Below are 26,577 nucleotides of genomic sequence, written 5' to 3'. Positions count from 1 at the left end.
CTTCGGTCAAAACACACTTCATTGTTAAACTAATGCATTCATCACTCTGGTTAGAATCTAATAAAAATTAACGCATCTTATAATATAAAAAATAAATATGTACTTACAAACATAACAAATCACGATAAAAAAAAAACTATTTCGGAAGAGTGTAGGTTATAAAAAAAAACATCTGCTGTTATTCACATCAAAAATTGAACGGTAAAATATGTCTCTTAAAATTATAGTGGTGTATTATGTTAAATATTGTCTTGTATTGTTTTCCTGTGATCTGGTTATGAACGGATATTCATATTTTCATTGGGTTTCTATACGCAAGTTTGTAGTAAATATAGTACAACAATTTTTTTTTTAATTAAGTTTCCCAGGTTGTTTATATAGAATACTAGTAATTGCTAACTACGTTATCACAGTGTTGAAGATGTCTGATACAGAGACACGATACCTAACGATAACTACTAAGGCAGTATATTGTCAAAACTATTTTTTTAAACACCATATTTTCACTAATATCACATGTGCTTAATTGTTGTAGGGGTGAGTAAAACCTTTACAGATCAGTTATTTATCCTAGAAACATTTAATATGTTAAAAAAATGTTTTAAATTGCTTTCCCCCTACTCACTTTATAAAAAATGAACCCTGATTTGTCATATTATTAATATATAAATACTTACACATTTCGCGTGTAGCATAATATTATGCTTCCTATGTGATGATACATAAATAATATTATTATACGTGTTGATGGTTGTCTCAAGTTTCCTCTTGTACAGATGCTGTCCATTGACCAGTGCTATTTTCTACCCTCAAAAAAGGTACTTACCTTCGACACGAACATAATGCAGATGACAAACATCGATGTACATAATAAACATGCTAAAAAATGACGGATTTTATATTGATAAGGTTTTGGGGTAAATGGCACAGTATAGTCATTGTCGTATTCGTCGTAACAGGATTAATGACAATGGTCCTAGTATGTATACTCGCGCACCCAAGTTCAGTGTTTGGAACATATGAGTAAAAATAGTAAATAAGTACGTGACACGAATTTTTTTTCCCCGACAAATTGTTCTATAATGCGCTCAGTGCAGCAGCAGTGTAGTGAACGCAGTGTGCACGCCGATGGTCGTACGACACGACAACATAATGCATATGTATATATATTTATATATATATATTAAATATACAAGTATACGCGTAATATACATCGCTCCACATGTCCGACGGGATAAGTCTGATGCATATCTCCGTGACAAGCAGAAAATTGGAGAGATGTCGCGGGCGATTTATGTCTTTTAATAAACGATTTGTTCTCCGCGCAGTGCATTATCATAATAATAACTCGCCGCAGTCGGACGATGGCGCAGTATAAACCGAACTACGTGCGCATTGCATACAATAATTTTATTACAACCGTATAACATAATATTATATGCACGCCAAAATAATAGTAATATATAATATTATGGCGGAGGTCTTATTTTATCATAACAAAATGCTTCCAAGAAACATGGAATCATTTATAGAAGTCTTATCTAACATTTGGATAATCATATCATATGATATACTTAATTGTAATTCTTTTACCACGCGATATTTAAAAAAATTAATAAACATAAATAATTAATGGGGAAAGATATTGAATTATTGTTTAATTATCGCGCGTAATGTCTGTTAGATAAAGAAAAAAAACACGGGAGATAAAAAAAAGGCCAGTAAATATAGAGATTGGCGATAGTTTATTGTTACATATTTCGAAAAATAGTTACAAATTAAATGTAATACACAAATACTAGTATACGAAAAAAATGTGTCTCCAAAACCCTGAGCTTGTGAGGAGACAATAGTTCAACATGTTCATTAATTTTGTATATTATATTGAACAACACTGTTTATAAATTTAAATACAAATAAAAAATAACATTAAAATATTAAAACATTAAATTATATCTTCTATATCATATTATCAGTTGACTATATTAATTTACCCTAATATAATGTGTATAATAATATACGTTGGGCGGTTACAAAATCGAATTTAGTTTTTTTGGTTGTCTCGTCATGGCTGTCGGACGATTACACTTACCTTGGCACCTTGCGCTTTATAATTTCCGTAAATTAACTATCAGAATTTAAAACAATAACAACCCCTATGATATTAACGATGATATTTTGTGACTCCACAGCGTGATATTTTTACTTTTAATTTTCAACATTTTTTTTTTCTTTTTCCCTGTCGACAGGTTCTCTCCGTACAATAAAGGATATATCCATCAGAGAGATGCTTCCGGACATCAAATACTACATGACGTACGAAGGATCGACCACTCATCCTGGCTGCTGGGAGACGACTGTGTGGATAGTGCTGAACAAACCCATTTACATAACCAGACGCGAGGTGAATGTATATTCTCGCTATATATGTATATTTCATTATGTGCATACGTGGTAATGGAAACACGACAGCAGCGGTGGCGGTGGTAGACGATTAATTGCGGTGGTGATGCAAAAACAAGCAAACGTTCATATTTGGTTTTCTATCCTTTTTTTATTAAATTTTTTTTTCCCTTTTTGTCTTTCTCTTACTCTTGCTAACACTGTAACTCTGACTCTATTTTCCTCTCACACTCATTGCTCTTCGGAACGACGTGTTCTGTCAAAACTGTCACTTTTAAATTAATGAAAAGGACCTTCTCTTACAGTATAATACGTGTGACTTAACTCATAGGTTTTTTATTCGTTTGTTTGCCATTCGAGTAGGCACCCCACTTGGTGTATTACCAACTGCTGTACCACAATTGCCTGTATAATATTATACTCGCATGCACGAAACAGAACCTAACCCTACCGTCGTTTCACCGTTGTTTCAGATGTACCACTTAAGGAAATTATCCCAAGGTTCAGTGGAACACCCAAAAGCTCCACTGGGAAACAACTCAAGGCCGACGCAGGATTTACGTGAGCGAACTGTTAGGACGAATATTAATTTCGCACAGAGAACCGAAGCCGATCCACAGGTAAGAATGAACACTTCCAGCTTTTGAAAAAATTTACATATTCACACGCCTATTATAATATAATATAATATAATATAATATACATACATTTACCTTGTATATACTCGTACGAAAGTGAATCTGCAGTGTGTTTTATGGTTATGAAACGTAATCTGTCGGTCACAAAGCCGATTGAAGATGTGTACGTTAGGTTGAGTAATCGTATTCCTAAATAATTTAAAATAAATAAACTATATTGAATATAATACATATATATTTAATAAAGTAGTTGTTCTTGATCAGTTACAAGTTATTCATCAATTTAATTATTTAATAAATAAATATAATTTTATGATTATTCAAAAAAAAAAAAGTCATATATTTTTGAATTTGGTTACCCGCAGAAAAAATAAGATAATACACATAATTTCTTACGCGTTAAATGTTACAATTTAAAATATTATTTTTAAAAATAAAAAAATATATTTATGATAGATCCCACAGATAAATAGAGATCTCATAAGTATTCCATGTGAGGTATCTACTTACGCGGTACTAATAAATCACACCGTCGTCGTTCAATAGATATTATAAAAATATTCATCAAAATACATAAATGACGATTCGAGATTTCATATTTCGACGTATATTTTGTCAATGTAACATAATATTCAATAAATGGTGTTTTTTGAAAAAACGAAAAAATTGTGTATGAAAATAATTAATTGTTACGCGCGAGATCCTTGGCGGCGCAGCACATGCACTTTAGTAGTGCATTATTATTACAGTCGTTATATTATTGTGAGACGTAAGCGCGTAACTCGAACACTTAACTTCGGATCATCTGTGCCGCATAATAATTTGCATACGGTTGACATCGGCAAACGACCGGTCTCGGGTTCTCGAGTCGCTCAACCGAACAAAGACCGCGCAGATAACAATAACGATTCGTCTCGCGTTTAGTAATAACAATGATAATGATGACAATTGCCGTCGGTGAGTACACGCACTCACCCACCCGCTCAAACACAAACACATACTCACAATTTACATTACATAAATAATACACTTGCCTGCGCACATACGAGTGTGCGACAACGACGTCGAGATTTTGAGCGATAGAACGAGCGCATATTATAATATTATTATAATATATCATGTGATACGATATCGTGTATACGACCGAATGCCATTAGCGAAGGGGCTTGTACGAAATCCGCGTACACACAATATAATGCCGTGCTCTTGCACATAGTGTTATTGTGATCGGATGTCTAAAAGCTTCGGCGGCGCGCGTGTTGCTGGCGCGCGTCGCCGCGTCACCAGTTATCGTTCCATTGAAATGCGCCTGCCAGTCTGAAATAATATTTATTTTCGTACCACTACGTTATATTAATACCACATACGTATTATATTATAGTATATGACGTGCGATGTGCGAACCGCGTATCGGCTGGTAATTCAAAAGCCATTTTCCACGCGTGCGATGATGGGGCGTGCAATAGACACTCGCTAATATTCGCTATACGCTTCGCCAGTTTTCGTCGGTCAATTATTTTCGGCGAGCTATTGACGATTCGTAGTAAAGTGTGGAGCGGAAAGTATAGTAGGATATATTATGATAACACCGATTCACCATTTCACGGACGGTAAAAATATCGGATTAAAATGAAGTTTTTAGTTTCAATTTTTTTTTCGCGAGTACAATGTGCCATGGGTTTTAATGTAATAATAGACATTTAGTACCTATAAAAGTTTAAATAGAAACAAGAAAAAACCCATTAATGTTAATTTAAAATTGTACGCACATGAAATCACACATGCGATATAACGATAAGCTGACAGCAATTACTAAGATTATTATAATATAATTTAATATTTTAATAAGTATTTAACATTTTTTTAATGAATGGGATCACATACTAAACTAACCTACATATAAGAGATACTGAAATGACGAGAAATATCGATTGAAAATGTCCAAATTTTTAGATTGAAGATTGCTGACGTATAAGGTCGTCTGGGCGGCGGGGTGATAAATGTTATACGGTTCAGTGGTAGAGCGATAACAAACAAGTACCGTAATAGGTATGTTGAGAAAAATCACCGTGAAAACGCCCGTCATTTTCGTTTGAATAAGCCCTCATAAAAATGTTAGCATAAACCAGCAAACATTTTATAATATCATATTATTCAAAATAGTACATTTCTTGAACAATATTATATTTAACCAAACACATACGTACTTTAAATGTTGTAAACAAACTTTTTCTGATTATTAAAAGTTAACTTATGTACCTACTTATTGATATTTATTAGAATAAACTATACTATAGTTAATATAAAAATATAAAATACGATAAATTCGAACTAAACCGAAACCGAATAATTTATACAACGGGAATTGCAGTCCCTGAATCAAAATGTCGTTTCTTTGAAAACTACTGGTCGCGTATAAAACAATACAAAAATAGTAATAGTAATACAATATACAACTTTTACAATCCTGCGGGGCTGCGTATATGATAATTAATACTTTATTAGTTTGTTCTTAAAATCCTCTTTATAAAAAATTCAAAACCACTAACAAACTAAACTTAAAACGTTAACGAGAGCAGAAGACAATAACTTTATGAATGTATCGATAGTTGGCTGCTGTAAATAAATTATTATTTATAAATATTTTCCAAATGAAACTAATTTCATATTATATCTGTTTTTGCTGCCGTTATAATTTTATTGTCCGAATGTTTCCGCAAAAAAACAATCCATTTTATATCGTTACCACCGTTGGATAAAGAAGGGGGAAGGTTCGATGACATAGATCATTAACATATACCTATCATTAAATACTATTAACACACTGTTATTGATTTTCATAACAATTTTTTCTTTTTTTTTTTATCATATAGAATACACATCATATATGTTTAAAACATATAAATACATTACCAGTTTTTGAACTGTTAATCGAAGAGATAGCGTGGTATTGAGTATTTTGGACAGTGCACAATAAATAATGTGTTCAATTTGAATTTTTAAGAGATATCTTGCATGTGATACATAATTGATCTAGGCTCCTTTCTAATCAAGTATTAGCGTGTAAAATTTGAGTCCCATTCTGAATATATTTGTTCTCTTCTAGTCAAGTGGTACAGATAAGTTTAGTTAATAAAAAAATAAAATAAAATTACGACACAATAATTGTTTTGGTTCGTATCTAAGTTTCCATCCCTCTAGGTTTTTTATTTATTAAAATTCGTGACATTTGATAAAAATAAACATAAATCGTGTACCGGCATGATGTCGACTGTTTGCCGGCTTATTGCTGCATTGCGCGCAAACATTAAAATACAATATAATAATATATGAATAATGTAGAACACACCCTATTTATATTATATACCCTTTGTAAAAAGAACCGCAAAAGTTGTTACGATATTTGATTTTCACATATTTTTCATTATGTTATTGTGGTGCCTGAAGTTTAAATTTAATCACGTAGAATAATATTGTTATATTGCATTACACGAACAAATACTTTCTTCTCTATAAAGTTAATTTAAACGTCACGTATTTTTAGAACGAATTTATATTTATGCAGATAAATTAATTTCGGTACTATACATAATATTATATCATATTATATACTGTACAGTTATTACACTCAGAAGCAAATTTAATATGCACCTATTATAATATAGGTGCCTACATAGCATAATATTATTATTATATACCGAGTAAAAATCAAAACTTGATATACTCTTTGATACTACTACTCTTTCCTCTAGAACAAACTTTAATATAAAGTTTCTCTCTTCAACACATAATCAAATTAACGTTCTGTAAACAATATGGTATATTATTTATTATTTATCTCCGGGGTTGGAAACTTTGAATTTTTTTTTTTAAACGTCTAGTCTCGACGGTTATGCAAATCAGTACCGATCGAACACCGCGTCCGACCCCTTCGTGATTTATTCGTCTTGCGTTCTTTTTACTTTTTCGATAATAGTTCACCAATAAATAATGTGTTTTGTTTTCACATTCAAAAGTATACTGATATTATTACGACTACTGAAAATATCTCTAACGGATAAAATTCGTTTTGATGACAGATGAGCTTAAAACCACTTATAGTTATGTTGAAAATGGCATGTTGAAATTGCTTGAATAGGTTATATAGGTAAGCCATATACAGCCAGATGACGAGTGCCACTACGCTATGACGTGTACTGACTTTCTGTTTGAAGTAGTTATACAAAATATGGATTTCTCATAATATTATTATATCTATATTATATGTATGTATAATTATAAAATATGAAGTCTTACTATTCAAAAACATAGCTCTTGAATATTATTATTAATTACCATTTATCAATAAATGATATTATATTATATAAAACCTTAGTATCAGTGTTAATATAAATTTACTGAAATTATATGTTTATGTACCAGTCACACCATAGTAATATTGTAAATAGTCTTAAAAATAGAGGGCAATGAACATTATTTCTTTTATAGTTCTATAAAACCGTCTCTGTTTCTCAGTTTCGGTATATATTTTCGTTAACGTTTCGTGTTGTCTGGTAGCCCACAATATACGTATGTAACTAGGTAGGTACTTTTAAAGTCAAAACTTTATTAGACGTAAACATTACTTTTCAAAACGTGGTGTATTATAATATAATTCGTGTTCCTCGACTCGCACTTTAATATCTCGTTTTTTAATCTTAACTCCTCGTTTTCACTTAATGTTTCATTAAATTCGTACTTCAGTTACCTACCTGGAAAACAAATTATTTTAATCGCGTGTTTTTAATTAAATGCGTTCTATACAAATAAACGTATTTACTTTTTAAAACTTTGAATTGAATCTTTAGCTCATTAAATGTTACCGACGTACCCGCAAAGATAATTATCATTTATTGGGCGAGTTAAATTAGTCCGCACATAAATTATTTCTAATTGTACCTATAATATTAAAAATGTAGTACTGTAATATTATAAGTATTATTATACAACGTGCTTATTAACGTGTCAGTATCTGTTGTCTTATCGTTTCCTTTATTATTTTAATTTACACTTGTACTCGTATAATATTTGAAAAATGACTAAACCAATTTTCTTGAATGAAATTTAATATAAAATAAAAAGTTCTGTATTTATTTTATTATTTTATTTTGATTATAAAATAATTTAAGTTCGACAATCATTAGAACCTATATAATATAAATATATGATAACAGCTTTTATTATTTATGTGATACGTTTTACATTTCTATAAAAACTCAATCTATTAGTATGAAAGGGAATATCTGTGAAGGTGAATTTCTTTAACGGTATCGTAGTATAAATTTAAAAAAAAATATTTCTACTGTAAGAGTTGATAAAATAAAAATAAACGTTGGTATAGTAATACAAATTGTATGTAATTTAAAATTTAAATTATCACCGATAATGTTGGATATTGAGAAAAAATTGTCATGATTTCAGATTTATTTGGTACTAGAACATAATTATTAATATTTATAACAAGCAAAAAAGCTTATAACATTATTATGATTGAGTGTACATTTTCAGTCAGCAGCTTGTAAAATATTTTATAAACACGACAAATTAAAAAAATATTGTTATCGTTTTCTTATTAACTGTAATATGTTAACTACTAATATGTTTTCGTTGCAAATACATTTTGAAATTTTCTGACGTAACACTGCCCATTAATATTATAAAACTGCAACTTTTTTGGTGCATAATAAGTGCATCAATAAAAATGAAAAAAGTTCATCGACCAAATTTTAAGGAATTTCGACATTTTATGTGTAGCTGTCCACATTTTTGTAAAAATAGGCACGTTCGCAACGGTATTTATTTAAAAATAAATATTTGGGATATATATATTCGATAACTAGTTCAAATTTTAAATACTATTGTAATATTAATTTTACGGTTAATATTTACCTAACATTTTAAATAAGTTGCGTTTGTATTATTTTAAAATCTTCGTCGATTTTGACCAACTTTCATATCCAAACAAAACAACTTTATGGTGTTCTTAGAACGTAAAAACAATGAACCGTTACTATTTTTTCAGAAACCTTTAAAAATATTTCACCAATAAATGCTGCTCTCTGCTGATTTAGTATGCATTACGCAATCTCGCTGTTGTTTTAACTTTTAACTGCCAAAAACAGATCGATTGTAAAACAATAGAATGCGTGCGTTAAACGCTTCAATGATTAAACACGACCGTAAAGTTAATCGACCACGATAATAAATAATCAAAGAGTCAACAGGTGAGAATTGAGATGATATAATAGTGTTTGAACAGTGATGGGTTCTACAGTCGAATTTGTTTACCAAGTTCACTGTAAACTTCCTATTCCAGTGTCACAATTATCATAATTTAATCCAATGATGTATCGAATGGTAGTTAAATGGTGAGCTAAGGTATGAGGTAGGTTACAATTTTAAAATAATTTTTATGTCACATTTACATCAGTTCTTTACTATAATAGATTTTTTTTTTAGCAATATTCATAAAAAACAATAACACAGTACGGTAGCTAAATGCATATAAAAGTAACAAATGGTTTAAATAAGAATTCAATAATCTATATATATATATAAGGTTTTTTTGTGTATTTATATCCTTACGGTCCTTACACACAATATTTATCGGATAAATGTATATGGACTATTGGGCTACTGTTTTGATTGAAGAAACTATTAATAAAATAATTTATCAATATAGACTATGTATTTGTAATTGTAACAATCACATTTTGGTTATGAAAGTTTTATTAAGAAACCAAATATATATAATTGCACATAGATGCTCATAGAAATACTTCATGGATATTTTTTAATAAGTACTAATAATTTTAAATATTGTTATTATTTAATTATTTCAGCAGGTCGGCTTGTTGCATGGGTAATTTTGTTTTGACGTTTATAAAACTACTATTTATTATAAAAATATGACTGCTAATTTTTAAAGTTACAATTTAACAATATCAGAGTAACTATTTTAGATATATTATATAACTAAGTTATATCAATGATCCTATTATTTGGCCATTAGATCCGATTTTCTTCTTACAAAACTATATAACGTTTGACAGGAAATAATATTTACAACGGCAGCGACGTTTATATGAAAACTAGAATAATTAAAAAGTTATTCAAATAATTATAACAACATATTTAAAAAAAGAAATGTGTTGGAAAAAATCAGACAATTATTATATTTATACAATACTAGCTGGATTTGCATGGTGTTTCTAGTGGAAAATTAAATAATGGCAGTGGATTTATCCTGTCTTAAACTACGCTAAATGTAAGCTACACCTATTTTTATGTTGTAAAATTATATGAAAATTAATAAAATGTTATTAGTACAGTGAAACCTTTATATAGTGGACAGCCATGGGGAATTATAAAATGTCCCCTTTTTATTGAGAAAATCTCTACATAGAAGACATTTGTGAGAAATTACTAAATGTCCACTATAGAGAGATGTTGTAGAAAATTTATTATACATATAGGTACATACATATTACATATAAATTGAAATGTTAATTTATTATATAATAAGTATGTATTTAAAAGTGTATAAAAATGTTTAATGTTTATGTAAAATTAGAAAACTCTGTAATCTTTTTTGGCGTACATTTTTTCTGCACTCCAGAATAAATTTGCAAATTGGCTACCATTTGTCATTTTCCGAACAAGAAAACCACGAAGATAAGATAAAATATGAACGTATAAAATATATAATAGATAAATATAGTATTTTAAATTTTTATTACTTAAACATTAATTTTGACATGTATTGTGTCCATTTATGAGAGGTAATTTTTAATTTTGGTACCAGTTTTTAGTGTCCACGTCCATTATTAGGAGTGTCCACTATTAAGATTTTATAACTCCTATTATTTACATACATTTTTGCCAGGGGAATTTAAAAATGTCCATTATTGGGGAGGGTCCATTATTAAAAGGTGTCCATTAATAGAGGTTTTACTATATTTATATTAATTACAATAACTTTATTTTATTTGCTGTATAGAAATCCCGCAATACAAACAAAAAAATAAAATATTTGTTTTTTGTGAGTCGACAAATATTTATATAATTTTTTTTTTTTTTTACTTGCACCAATGTTACTTATTTATACTATTAACGGATAATTAAAATAAATAATTATTTAAATTGATTAATCAGAAGATAGCGATACCAATAGTATAAATTCCATCAGAAAACAATTCACGAACGATGTACAAGAAAAAAGTGTTAATTTGGAAGTTCATGTGGTTGCATCTAGAATAAATTAAAAATCATTATTTATTTTTTTATTTTTTAGTTTTCTAGTCACGAATGCACTCAAAACCCACTTATTGGTGCCAAACAGAATGAAAAACTTGATATCTAAAATTCGGAACAGCCTGTGACTAGTTTTTCTATGGCGCATTTTCCATACATGCATAATAATAGTCGACCATGTCTATGCTGATTTAACGGTGATTCTTTTAACAATAAATATTATTTAACCCAAAGGTATTTTTGGCGTTTTACATTATCTAAAAATGTGTATTATACAACAACATTGGATATAAAAATATGTGCTGTTATTCGAAATTTAAAATAACTTAAAATTTATCAAGATAAATAATAATATAACTTTTTTTCAAAAAAATGTTTTTTTTATAATCACTTAAAATAATGTTACAGTATAATATTTTCAAAAACGTTCATACTTTTTTGAGATGATTATAGCGATTATCGCTTACTGTGAAATAAATCACTCGGTATCTATATTGTTAATTATTATCCGATAACCACAAGTTTTGGATTGATATTTATTGCAGATATATAATAATATATCCGACCAAATCTATTTGTGGTTATTACACGCTTACGTATTTACCCTCATTCATACATTTATACACACACACATATATATATATATTGTAAGCGCATATGAAATAACAACTTTACTTATAAATCTCATGTTGAGAGCGGCCACTTTCTATTAGTTTATAAACAACGTGAAATCTTAAAGCACAACAAAAGTTTTCACTGAGTAATATTCGAAAATTATATAGTCGAAAACAAAAGTTTTCGTGTACAGTTTTTTTCTCATATACTTCTTACCTATATACGCCATAGACGTATTATAATATAAATGTGTAACGTTCGCGTCATAATAATATACTATTTACTCCATAAAAACTCTTACGCAAGCGAAAAAAAATCTGAATTCTGCGCGAGTCACTAATATACAATACAGCGCTGTTGTTATATTATAATTAAAAGTTGGCTACTAAATTTTTCTTTGAAATAGATGTGTAATATAAACGTTTTTTTTTTTTTTTTACTTACCTTCAATCTACGCGTTTTTTTCTTTAGCTAACTGTATTACGCAGTGAAATTTGATGAGATCAAGTTTCTTTCAATAGCGAATCTGATTAATCGATGATGTGTACATCTTTATATATTTATATTTTTAAATTTTAATTTAAGGTAATGGATATTGCCTAAGGAAAATCGGAACAAAAAATTAAAATATTTTCAAATTCATTCACAATTAAAAATGTGACCGGCAAGCATTACACATTCATGGTTTCGATCAGTTGGGTTTAGAAGCAGGTTATCATTGGAAATCTAGCTAGCACTGACACACTCAGGTCAGAGTCTTTCAGTCAAAAATGCACATCTAAACAAATTTTTAAAATAAAAAATGACGCTATGTTATAATAGATTAAACAGGCCGAACACTGCACAATCGTGTAGACACAATGTCTCAACTAGAATTTTTTGCTCTAAGACAAAGGCTAATTTAGGGAACCATCCACTATCATTATCTTATATTGCTAAAATTCTACTGATATAAAATATATTATTAACTATTTAAATCACTCGATTCAATTAACTTATAACAAAAATATTTTGTCAACAAAACATTTTTAAATCTAAGGATATTCCTATAGTTATATTTATTTTTTTACGCAATTTAATAAAATTATCTAATACATTTCAATAAGTAATAACTAATAAGTAATAATAAGTATTAATCATTAAAATATTACTATTTTTATTAATTGAAAATCTTTAATCACCAATAAAAAAAGTTTAAATTTGAAAATTAATAAACAAATTTATTTAATAAAATATATAGTATAGATTAAAAATCTAATTTTTTTTAAATTGTATACGAGGAGAAAATCTTGAGTAATATTTTCTATTTATTCTTGAAGTTTATCTATGTATATAGTAAGTTTACTAAGTAAAATAGTGTTTGAAAGTCGATTTTTGCCCCAACAATTTTAACACACCACTACTGCGCTGTAACTACAATAACGAAAGTTGTATTAAAATAATACTGACGAAAAAAAAGATTTAATTCTAGCTCTACCCATCACATCATAACTTTTATTAGAATTCGTTGGTAGAAAAAAATATATAATAATATATTATTTCTATTTTCCAAACTTGTCAGTTATACACTTTTTACATTGTAAATCATAAATTAGCACATTTTTCAATATCAAATAAAATGAAGCTACACATTTTTTTTTTTTTTTTGGGGGGGGGAGGAGTATATTCTGTTTTGTTGCTCTAGCTGTTGGGGTGGAGATTGTGTCCTTCTATGTAGAGCAGGCATGTTAAACTCAAAGTATCAAGTGGGCTAAATATATTGAATAGCTTACTAATTGGGCCACACATCAAAATTTAGCGAAAAAATAAATGTTTTGTACAAATTTTTCAATTTTATTCTTTATGTTCACGAATAAGCAATTACAACTAAATTAAAAAATGAAAAAAAAATGAATTTTAACGTTTAAATAAAATATAAATCAAACTAATTATTTATGAAAATGGGTGTGGTATAAATTACAAAAAATAACATATTAATAATTCTTTTTAGACGATACTTGACATCTCTTTCTCTAAATCTTTTTACCAAATAAACCATTTTCTAAGAATCTAAGAGAGTCGTGACACAACATTAATATTTTATTATTATTTTTTTTTTGTCCATTAATATTGGTAGCCGCGGGCCGCGTGTTTGACATGCCTGATGTAGAGAATATCGACAGCCGTGTAACAATTTACGATTCGACCATAGATTCGGTATTGGTAGGTTCACTGCGCGTGTGTAAATAAGCGTACGCGTCAATTTAAATAATAATAAAAAAAAAATCCCACACGCACTCACTCGTTAAGTCGTAAAGGCATGTATAATATTATATCGAACGTTTTTAAATGTATAAATTGCCCTGCGTTTTCCTTTTCACGTGTCTCTTATGTTCGGAGGGTAAAATATACGTCGGATAAAAAAGAATTCGCGTACTCGAACTCACACTCACGTAAATGTGTATATATTTTTTGAGTTCGTGTATAAATGTGTATTGTATACTGGCGTATGATTTCGGGCATATACACTAGTGCAGCTGGCATACGTCGACCGTAAAAAAAACCGTTAAAAGCTTAAACCAACGAAGCAATAATAGGTACTGTGCTTTTCGTGCCATACAGCACGACCCAAACTTCTAAAAGTCTCACGTATCAATAATAGTTCTGTATCTGTTTGGAAAAATGTATTATTATTTTAATACGATTTTTTAAACAGGGTAATTTCCAAGCAAAATACAAATAATTAATATAATATTTCGTGAAAATAAAATATTTGCGTTATTTATTAGTAATTGAATCACATTTTTTATGACAATCCATAGAAATAACTATTAAGTAGATATGATTGAATTAAAGCTTTTTTGAGATTATTCAAAATAAGTATTTTATGATTTTATGAATAGTACAAACTGACGATTAATAGCTTCTAATTATGGAAATTAAAACCCTAATTGTATTTAACAGTGCATGTGGGTTGTGTCATCACTTATCACATTTTTCGTTCCCAAAAAAAATTAAAAAGTATTTATTTACACGTGTTTTTTGAACAAAATAATCATCCCTCCACAAAAAAAAAATATAGCATTATATTATAAATGGTAAGAGTACAATTTAAATGCTTTAACTATTAACCATATACGTCATATTATATATAAACTATATAATATGTTATATAAGTGTATCACTAAGATATGACTATGAATTCAAATGTTATTTTAATGTAAAGTTATTGTAAGCACTTTTCCTGGTATACTCCTACAAACGTGCCGAAGCCGTTGCGATATTAGTATAATAATGCTACCGACAACCTACGTAATACGAGTATAAATGTATTTAATGTAATTGTTGGTCTTTAACGTATGTGTTTTTCTAACAGTCTTGTATATTGTTTCAGGGTAAGACTTGCAAGCTGAACATGCACAAAAACATGTACTACAAAGGTGAGTGGACATAAATTCGTTTTGAACATATAATATACTATGGTGATATCATTATTTTGTACGGCGATGTCATATTATATTATAATATTGTTTTAATAAGGAACGTACACGTATTGTATATTATTATTATTATTATTATAATCTATTAGTATGCGTTTGAGTCACAAACGTGGCTTTTGATTTAAAATTTATAATTATTTTACGTCATCTCTCGAGTGTCACTCATCATAAAGCGACGGTAAAATATAATATTATTACTCTTAGCTTCATACAATATATACAAAAATAATACTTATTTCATATTTGAATATTTAATTTCTTCTCCGCGAGCTTATTTCTTTTGTACGATATTTTCCGTCCGTCGGTCTGCTACAGTCGGTTGCAGGTAGATGTATTGCTACAGTATGACATTGCACTGCAAACGAAACGACGAAACGTGATTTTTATCCAACTTTTATTCCACCTCACGTAACGATTTATACGATATTATCGCGTTTGTTCACATACTACACAAACATCGATCTTGCTGCGTTTCTGGGATTAAAACTAATACAATCATTGACTATAATCTGCATTGTAATCGCCGTGTCTGCTATATTATATTGTATAATAAACGTGTATGGCATAGTGTCTGCGATTAATCGAGGCGTAATTATTTACGTAAAATATTTCACTATCACAGAGTTGCTTTCACTGTTTCCCTGACGTAAACCTCGGAAAACTTTTACCGCAATACGTTATTATCGTTATTAACATAATTTCGCGACGACTGCAACTATTAATATTTAAGTGCCCAAAGTTACGCGTGGATACGTATCATTTTCGAACGTCTTTAATAAAAATGTATTCGTGTGGGTCACGAGAACCTACCGAGTTAAGTACGTCGCGGTTTTGTTCAATTATTCCGCCGGAATTAGACCTTTTATAAGCAAAATTTACGGTTGCAACAACCGCTGGCGACCGCGGTATAATATCGTTATCTATATAATAGGCTATAATGTATAATAATAAAATGTATGCTATGATATATAATATGCATAAATATATATGTGGGCAATATAGAAAGGTATCCTCTTTTAACCGATGTCCGGCGGGCTCTCGTAGTGGTACACCACAACACAAACACCGATATTTCGATACGCACGAGCGTATAAATTATTATCAAACTAAACTTGACCCGAGTAAGCCGGACTTAGCGAAACACGGTCGAGCACGCCCCGTCACCCCGTCCGTCACAAAGTGATATCCGAGAGTAAATTGTATCAATTCAATTCTCCCGCCCGTTCACCGGTGTCTGCCACCGCCACCGTTTTGCGCGAGTGGTATATTATGTGTTATAGGTACCTGGAATTACTTTTTAGACGACGTATATGTTATAATATTATAATATATAAGTGCATACACCGTTCAATATTATTATTATTGTTGTACGATGCCGTGTTGGCGAAACCAAAGTTTTGACTTAAGCCGCACCGGCGAGATTTATTATACGTTTAGGCTTAGAATCGCGAATCTACTCCTGCACCAGAGATGAGAGGTATTAACTATCACATATAAGAGCACCTCTCGACCCCATTTGCATCAGACAGCGCCTTTTTCGTGTAGTTTTGCTTAACAGACGGCTTCCATGGTTTTTAAACCCTTTAACATTCCAGTTAGATTTTCAACTTTCGACACATAAGCGATCGCGTATGGGCGTGTAAATCAACGCCGTCAAACTATACATTCGAGTTCTCTTCTCTGAGGTTTGGCATATCTACGTAATGGACGATGCTCGAAACAACTATAAGTAAATAAATCTTTGAGTCGATTACGTCACGACGATATTTTTATTCGAATTTCAAAACAACTACCATATTACAGTATTATCTTTGAAATAAAAACGTCTTATCTGTGCAACCGACACCACGTGTGTGCACCAATACTTTCAATAATATTATATACAAATGTATAGATACGTTTCCAAGTTTCTCTATCCCGCTAAATTTACATTTCCGAATTTGTTTAGTATGTATTGGTCCCGAAAAACTATTGACCTCTGTTCAACTATAAAAACTATTTTTATAATTTTCATATGTCCCCAAGCCTCTCCATCTACTATTCAACATTATATATTATAAATCCAAGTTTGTATAATTATAATTTGAAACAGAAAAAAAATAGTTTTATCAAATAAACGTGGATAATGATATTTTCGGAACCGATACGTGTTAATCATGTAATAAATGTTAACCCGGTAAAAATTTAAAAATAATACTTTTCAATATACGAGGATTGGAGATTCGTATTTATAGTAGTCTCACTTATATTTTTTATTTTAAATTTGAAACCTGAGCATTCAGCTAATAACGTCATACTAATTGCAATATAATATGAAAAAACAAATGTTGACAATTTTCACTCATAGAGACATGTTTGTTTAAGTTCGGGTGATTTCCTATATTATTATGCCACATATTTTGACCGTTTTTTCTTTTATAATGAATAATAATTTTTATTTTCATAATGTAATAAAGTGGATGCGTTCGATCCCGTTAATGAGACGACCATTGCAATATTGTAATAATCGCGTAATGCGGTTTGCTGTCGAACGTTAAAAATTAGAGAACTTAGATGCATTTTATATTTTTTATCCTCCGGCGCGCGTGTTGACAAACTTTTTTTTTTACCGCTTGCTCATAAAAAATTCAAAGGTTGAAAAATTCTTTGAATACAAATATTGCCCAGCAGAACTTTGTCCCATCGCGGTCGTTAACTTTTCTTTTTTCTCGTTTTTTCTATTTTATTTAGTCTTCTCCGTCTTCCGTATAGTTGCTCTCCAACCTTTCCAACGGCCGTACATTTGCAGTTGTTTAATCTACTCGGTGTTGTCAACGCTTCTCACGTCTTGGAATAATAATAATAATAATAATACAAAAAAAAAACAAATACATAAAAAATAAAAGTAAATAAAATTGACTCTATTCAATTTATTCGGTGCCCATATACACTTCTAGTGCGTGTAGTCACAGCAAATTTCTTGAAGCCTCGAGAAATATTATTATTGGCATTTTTCCCTCACGTTCTGTAAAAAGATAATGTAGACAAGTATAGATGCTCAGCAGAAATTATGCACCACTCGAATACTATTTTGAGCCGTTTCTGTCTTTTCCTTTTTCGTATCCTATTACTTCTATCTATCATTGTTATTATATTATTATTAAATCATTATCAGCATTGTTTTTTGTTTTTTTTTTTTGTTTCAGCCAACGATTGGACATCGGATTCGTTGTACCAGATATAACTACGGTAAATAATATTCTATACATCAGCCAATTTTTCACAATGACAGCGATAGGTTTATTGGTTGCACAGCGATATTGAAATACTATCAAACATAAATCCGTGGTGTTGCGTGCTTTTTAGAGTTTTCGATTGTATAGTAAAATAAATTTGATCTTAAAAACTCCAAAAAATATTAAAATTCAATAATGTCTTGTACTTATATAATTTTCTATACGCATTGAAAATATCACATGATATAGTATATGGATCGGACACACCTCAAACTTGAATGATCGTGATCGTATGATGTTTTTGGGGGAGGGGCAAGTTGATTGACGGTAAATACAAAATATAGAACTGATCAAGTATTGTTATAAATTTTTATTATTTGTTATTTATTTTAATATGTATAGCGAATCTGTAAGATTATAATAATAATAATAATAATAATAATATGTACCTATTATCAATTAATTCCTATATTGGTATCAGTAGGTGATGGAAATCACTTATTTCGTTCAATGTAATTTACATTACTCTGTACGCAAGAAAACCATTTAGATATTTGACTCTGTGTATAGTTAACATTCTAGTGATTAATTAGGAAATTTTTTAGAAAACTAGAAGAGTTGTATCTACCTCAAACTGTATTCAGTAATGTTATGACTGTTTTCGGGGAGGTTTAAGAGTTTAAATGCCTGACCCCAAAACTTCTTAAGATAATTAGTTTTATTTATTTTCATTATCAATTATAACTTTTGTTATTGATTCAACCTCATTCTTCCTAAAAAAAAATATGCTAAATACGGCCACGAGTCTTAATCGATGATCATATAAGTATTATTTATGTTTTTGTGTCACGGGTTACAACTAGTACCATTTTGATTTGTGAATTTGTGATTAATTGTCATGCGAAAAGTATGTACTAGTATATTATTATAAGTACTATAATATTATATTGGTAGACTACAAAAACCCTGAGCAATCGATGAATACCAATATTATTATTTTATGTTAACCAGTTCGCGCGATAATTTATTAATTTATTAATAATTTCGTCCATTCGTTTAACTGTAGATGAATTTGATGATGTACAACAATAACAGTGATAATAATGATTTAGCTGCAATCTGCGACGATAGTAATAATAGCCAATAAAATACTATTCTAACGAGGATGTATTATTTATTATAATACACGCATATGTATGTACAATAGGTACATATGACTTATTATATTATCTAAGTCATATACATTACGGTTTATTTGTTACTATTTGTTAAGAACGTGTACTACCGATTTTATTATCGCTTGCGTAATTGCGTGCCTATAAAAAAAATGTTGGTTTTTTAAGACCATTATTAAATTGAAAAGGCATTATTATAATAACTTTGGGTAATTTTAGAGCATTATTTGACAGTTTTATGGTATTTAAATTTGGGCTCTACTTATTGGTAACGAGTATTATAATTTAAGTATCATAAAACAAGGCTACTGCCATAGATTTAACTTATTTTAATTAGTAAAAAAAATATATATATATTGTTGTAAAAACTCTAAAATTGAGTTTAATTATCTCAAATTATATCCTCACGATAAAAATCGTCGATATTTGATATGGCGTTATTTCGTAACTTTGAGTAGTAATAATAACAAATTATTGTTTGTTTAAATTTTTTTTTAATATTTTAGTTTTTACCGGTGGTTTTTGATATAATATGGCTTTCGGCATCGGCATTGCCGCCATCTTATGTACCGTTTCGTCCGGCTTCCGACACTTCGACCGGAATAACAATTCATTGTCAGTGACGGTTTCCTCAACACCAAACAACGACGATACTGGTCCAGGAACAAAAATAATAAACATACAGCAAATTAGAACAATAATATATTATCATTCCTTCATAATATTTAGTAAAACTTATCGTTAGTTACCTTTTTAGTCGCCTCTATATTACATTATCAAATACTATTATCGTAAATGTCGACTCATTTGCTGTTGACGTCGGTGATGGGGCTGATGTGGGGGGGGGGGTATCAACTTGTATTTGTTAAATATATTATAATTATTATTATTATTATTATTATTATTATTATTATTATTATTATTATATTATCGTCATCGTCATTTAAATGCCATACAATTTATATTTTGTATTGTTGTTCTATCGCCGTTCGTAAATATTAATGTACATATTATTATTATACAAACGTATAACAATTATTATTATTATTATTATGCTACGATATTATATTATTATGTAAATTGATTACTATTTACGATTTATGTTGTACGATATACATATACATATATATATATATAGAATAGTTTGTAATAATATTGTACCATCGTAATAATATATTAAATTATTATTATTATTATTATTAATATTAACCTGTGCAAAACGTTACGGTGAATACTGTGAAAACTATCGTATTGGCGGAAACTAAACTGAATACATTAAAACGCGATATTATAATATTATTATGTAAAACATTACATAGCTGACGTAAACGCCAGTTCAACCAAAATATTATATTATGTTGAAAAGTGTGTACAGTTGTTATCTGCCCTCCCTCCTCATCAACAATTGTTTTATACAGGTGGTTATTGTAAAATATCTATCGTAGAATTTACTCAAAGAAAATAATTGGAATTATATTCGCCGACCACGTTTTTAACGATGTGCACAATAATATTATTATACTATTTCACTCGATGATAAGCATTGTTTCGTGTGCCATGTACTTACTTATATTATATTTGTATAACACGATAATGGTTATGATTGTGTTGCTTCGACGCAAAAACTAATAAACTGTAAATTGTAATTCAAAAAATACGAACGTTTTCAGTATTATTGTTATATGTATTATATGTGCCTAAACCAACAACAATAATTCCCGTTAATACTTACGTATAATGTAACATTTCAAGCTATTATTGCAAATATTATTATAATATGCCGTCCCAGAGACAACTGAGTATTTCATCGATTAGATATTTTATCAGTCATTTTTGATCGACTGTGTCACGTCCGCGAAACGCAGAAAACCAATAATCGGAAAACGACTACCTAACTGCGAGCTCATCGTAATATTATACAGTGTTGTGTAAATACGATACACTATAATAATAATAATATAATAATTATTATGTTTCACAATAATGACGTGACCTTTAGGTATCCATCCCAAATCATGTCATATCACTGAACATGAAACGTGAAATAAAATATTATGACGACCAACGATACCGTGCAATATGGCAATGAAGTAAGTACTTACATGCATAAAATAATTATGTTTTTCAGTAACCATTTTTTGTTTTACCAACATAGTTGTATTTTATTTATTCTAGTCATTATAAGCGTACATTATTTTTTTTTAGCCAAACATAAAATCGTATAACGATATCTGCTCGACGATACTTTCACAAAGTACATACTGCATACCCATCACTCGTATAGAATAAATTACAAGTTCTAAGCAATTTTGGGTAAAAAAAAAAAAAACACTAAATCATTAAATTTATGAATTTAAATTGTTTAATTTTAATAAACCTCCATTATTATCATTTCATTCGAAAAATATTAAAATGTATTTATTTAATTTTCTACTAAAAAAATTACTTATGTTTGCTGAAAATAACTATTAGTCTGTAGTTTGTAGACCCATTAAGGCGATATATTCTAATTGCTTCAAATAGCAAGACAATTTGATTAGCAAGTGAATTTAATATAATCATGCTGCACAATTAAACATGCAATTTCATTGTTCGATTATATTAAACTTGTGAAGTAATATTTTTTTATGAATAATTAATAATATATTATTAATTATTATTATATTTAATTGACCGGTAATATAATGGTATTTATAAATTGAGTAACTGTGCTCTAACTGTATTCAATTAAATTTATAAATTTAAAAAAAATTATTTACATATAATATATATTATTATATAAACATAATTTATTCATATAAATGTGCTTTATATTATACATTTTGTCAATGCCGATATTTCACTGTTGGTGTTATAAATTACTATTTTGTAATTTTAAAAAGCTATACATACAATACCAATATTAAGTGTTTAAAAAAATCATTTTTCTAGTTAATTTTTTTTTTATTTTTAATTTCATTTTCTTATATCTGAACATGTTAGTTAATATTTGTATAAATAAAGAGACACTTATTATGAACAAAGTGTACCATCAGATCTGATATTTATTTTCATCGCGTCTATTAATTTTGGAAGACGTACGTTTAGTTTTAAATGATGATTGAGTATTTTATTTTATTTAAAAACGATTTAATTAAGTCAATGTAAATGTTGTATGATCCCGTATAAAATAAAAAATCCTACAAAATGTTTGAGTTATATTCATATAAAGTCTGCCTACTTAGTCTTTCGCCTGTCTGTCTGTATCAAGTATTCAGACTCGAGCAACTGAGTACGCTCACCCCATTTTATCCTTCAGTTATTCAAATTCCGATTTGATTGGAATTTTTAAGTACCTATACTTAAGGCCATATTTTCAAATACTTCATTAGTTTTTTTTTTCATACCATTATTAAAGTATTGTTCTGGTGGAATAAAAACTTTTTTTTAACAAGAACTGCCGTTTATTTTTGCAAGTTATTTTTTTTTTTAAATTGTTGATTTATCTAAATAAAAATACTAACAAGTAATTTCTGAATTAGGTATGACTTCAGTATTGTATGGTTGGCTTGTTGGATTTATGGATTTATAATTTATCTTATTTGTATATAAGTATTGAGCGTTCTATGTATCGCAATAGATCGCATACATAGAGTAGGATCCATAATGTACACGGTCAATTATGATAAAAATTGAGACAAACAAAATGTTTGAATGTTATTTTCAGAAGATTAGTAACTTACAGAATAAAAAATCAGATTTTCCACCTGTATATAATTGTTGAGTGATCTAAATTCTATATTTTTTATATTATACATATACCTATAGATTTTTGTGACGTTTACGATTTATTTCTACTACATAAATACATTGTAATATTATAATAAATTATTGTCATATTTTAAATTTATCAGAATAAAATTTAATGAAAATCTCATGAAAAATGTTATAGTTGAAAAGCTATATATTCAATATAATATACATTTTTAATATAATTAATATAATTGGATTAGTTATTGAAGTAGGTAATAACTTTTCTTATAGTTATATTGGTAAATGTATTTTACCTGTTCTGGTTAATATTATTACCCTATGCTAGTATTTTTTTTATACGTTATATTAAATTATATTACCGGTCTGATTGCTTATACCTAAGTTCTGAGTATACACGGTCTCGTGTATTTTCAACAACTATTTATTTTTATTAGTATAAAAAGTATGAAAGTATGCTTGTCGATAGAAGCTCAATATATTTTAGACCCGTAGTAAACCTATTCATCCATAGTTATGTTGTATATACCAGTCGTTATTGTAATAAATTTGTAAATGTATCATGTATTTAAGCTAGTGATATATATATATATATATATTTAAACTATTATTACTATTATTTTTTCTTTTGAACGAAACATATAAATTAGCTAAATTAGAATAATCAATTTTTAGACTTTGATCGACTTACATACAAAACCAGTTCCAGATTAACACAAGTTTAAATGGTTCACGTGCACTATTTCAACTATTGAATCGCAACACAAAGCTCAATTTTTTTTATTATTATTTGATGTCTACAAATATTATTATTTTAAAAAAATAATACATAGAAGTAAGTTAAATTATGATACCATTAATAGTTCAGATGATAATAATCAATAAACTTAAAATTATTTTTTTATGTGTAACATTTAAAAAATATATATATGCCACAGAACGCTTTATACTTTATACATTTACTATTTTATATTATAAAGCAAATTATTTTTCTGTGTATGAAATGATGTGTATTATAGTAATATAAAATATAATATTATTGCAATATAGCAACAAAATTTGAACGGAGTTACGAGAAAAATATATCAGCCAGGTCATAGGATAAAAAATTAGGTAAATAACAATTCAATCAAGTTACAACTACTATATAATTTTAAAACATTCTAGAAATAATAATAAACTCTTGAGTTATGCACGTATCTTAATAATATAATGAGTGAAGTGTGATAATATGTATAGTACATTTAAACTATACCTATTTTTCAGTTTCCCGTATTATTTTTATTTTTATTTTTAATAAAAATTAATTATTTCATTATTATTGTTTACATTTTGATAATTGCATCCTATATTAGAATACAATAGTAGTAAATACTTAACATGTCTTTTTACGAGTGCGAACCAGTCATTATAAAATAGTAATCATGAAATCAGTTGAAAATTAAATTAAAAATTATTGTTAAATAATATTTAATGCATTATTAATTCTTTCCACTGTGTCTTAGGTGAATAATTGTTGAATTATTAAAAAAAATATATTTGTATGTACTATGTATTGGCTATTGCTATTCAATCGACTATGTTGAGGGATATTTTAAAAGAAGATGGAGAGTTCTTTACAGTATACTCTCAAATTAAATAGATTTATGGTCATATGAACAAGGTCCCCGAATAGGATTGTGCACTTGTCCCTAATTTTAATTAATCACGTCCTTTATATAATCTTGTAAACCCTAAATATATAACTATGCGAGCCGTCTGCATATAAATACAAGTAAGCAAGCCCGTAGAATCGAATCCAATCCAAATACAATTATTGTAGATCTTATAATATTGTAAGTTGCTATCTAGTCACAACATTATCGATTACTTCTGGATAATCCCAAGTAGAATATTACCTATTATTAACGCTATTATCATTCTATTTTCAAATGTATTTTATTATAAAGTTCCACTGCAATAAACCATTATACCTTATATTATATGGTTAACTATAACAAATCGCATTGATTTTATTTGGCGTTATATTATAAATTATACGTACAGTCATGTAAATACGTGATATGTAGTTAAAACACGTAACGTCCAACAAATAATAGCTGGATACATTATACAGACCTTTGAAGTAATATTTGCTCTGAGTAAAAAAATGTTTGCCTATAAACAGAATTTACCGATTTAAATCTCGATTTGTCGTTGCATATCAGTATTTTGAAATTCCAGAAGCACATAATGTAAGTACGTTATAACTTAATTTGACCTTAAATAAATCTCGCCACGGAAAGACTCAAGAGTGTATAGAAAATTGTATTGAATCTAGTTGTTGAAATTATCGTGGTGGATCGATTACCCTAAACAGGACACTTAATCGTTTAGTAATTTATTTTTCTTGAATTTTGTTTTATTCTGTGCACGTGACGGTTTGAAAGCCAATAAAAACTTCGAAGGCAATCCATCTTAAATAACCACGTCTTTGAATTAACTTTTTGGTTAAAAGATTTCAAGTTTTTTTTTTTTTTTTTACTTACTATGTACTTTGAATCAAAACAATGATTGGAATATTTTAATAACAAAACTCAGTAAATAAAAAATATCTCCTAATTAAATTTATTCGCGTTTTACGTACGTGTTATTTTCGTATATTTTTTTTAATTGTTTTCATATTTATTTCTGTCATCATCAGAATTTATATCATTAACATTAATGTAGTTTCTGGTAGCAGATATAAAAATCACAATAGTTTATTTTGACCAATCATATTTATTCGACAATACCGATACTGAATAAATAATATACGCGTATATATAATTATTCCGTCCAGGGCTCGGTATTTAGACACACCACAAACTTTCCGTGTTAATCATAATATTTACCATGACAGTAAATTTTTCCTTCAATAACTTTAACAAGGTTGTGATAACAATGTATTACATACATGGTATAAAAAAATAAGTACAGAGTGATCCCATTGTCTATAAATACATTGAATCATTTTTTCGAAGAAAAAAAT

At 28.6% G+C, this 26,577-nt stretch overlaps 1 protein-coding gene across 3 annotated transcripts in view; it reads left to right on the top strand.

Annotated features, from left to right (window-relative positions):
- Positions 1 to 20,756, top strand: part of LOC113547851 (carbonic anhydrase-related protein 10) — a 103,297-nt gene extending 82,541 nt beyond the window's left edge. Inside the window, exons 8-12 of one of the 3 annotated variants that reach the window (XM_026948384.1) lie at positions 2,250 to 2,404; positions 2,877 to 3,023; positions 15,322 to 15,367; positions 18,613 to 18,655; positions 20,324 to 20,755. In XM_026948384.1, coding sequence (XP_026804185.1) covers positions 2,250 to 2,404; positions 2,877 to 3,023; positions 15,322 to 15,367; positions 18,613 to 18,650 — 386 coding nt within the window. In that variant the 3' untranslated portion in view covers positions 18,651 to 18,655; positions 20,324 to 20,755. Of the gene's footprint in view, positions 1 to 2,249; positions 2,405 to 2,876; positions 3,024 to 15,321; positions 15,368 to 18,612; positions 18,656 to 20,323 lie in introns of all 3 variants that reach the window. The other 2 variants (XM_026948387.1, XM_026948385.1) reach the window with 2 other exon arrangements.
- The last annotated feature ends 5,821 nt before the right edge of the window (positions 20,757 to 26,577 follow it).

This window comes from Rhopalosiphum maidis, chromosome 1, assembly GCF_003676215.2.
Source record: "Rhopalosiphum maidis isolate BTI-1 chromosome 1, ASM367621v3, whole genome shotgun sequence".
NCBI classification, from domain to species: Eukaryota; Metazoa; Arthropoda; class Insecta; order Hemiptera; family Aphididae; genus Rhopalosiphum; species Rhopalosiphum maidis.
The sequence above is the reverse complement of the archived record's forward strand: the minus strand, read 5'-3'. Positions and strand labels throughout refer to the sequence as shown.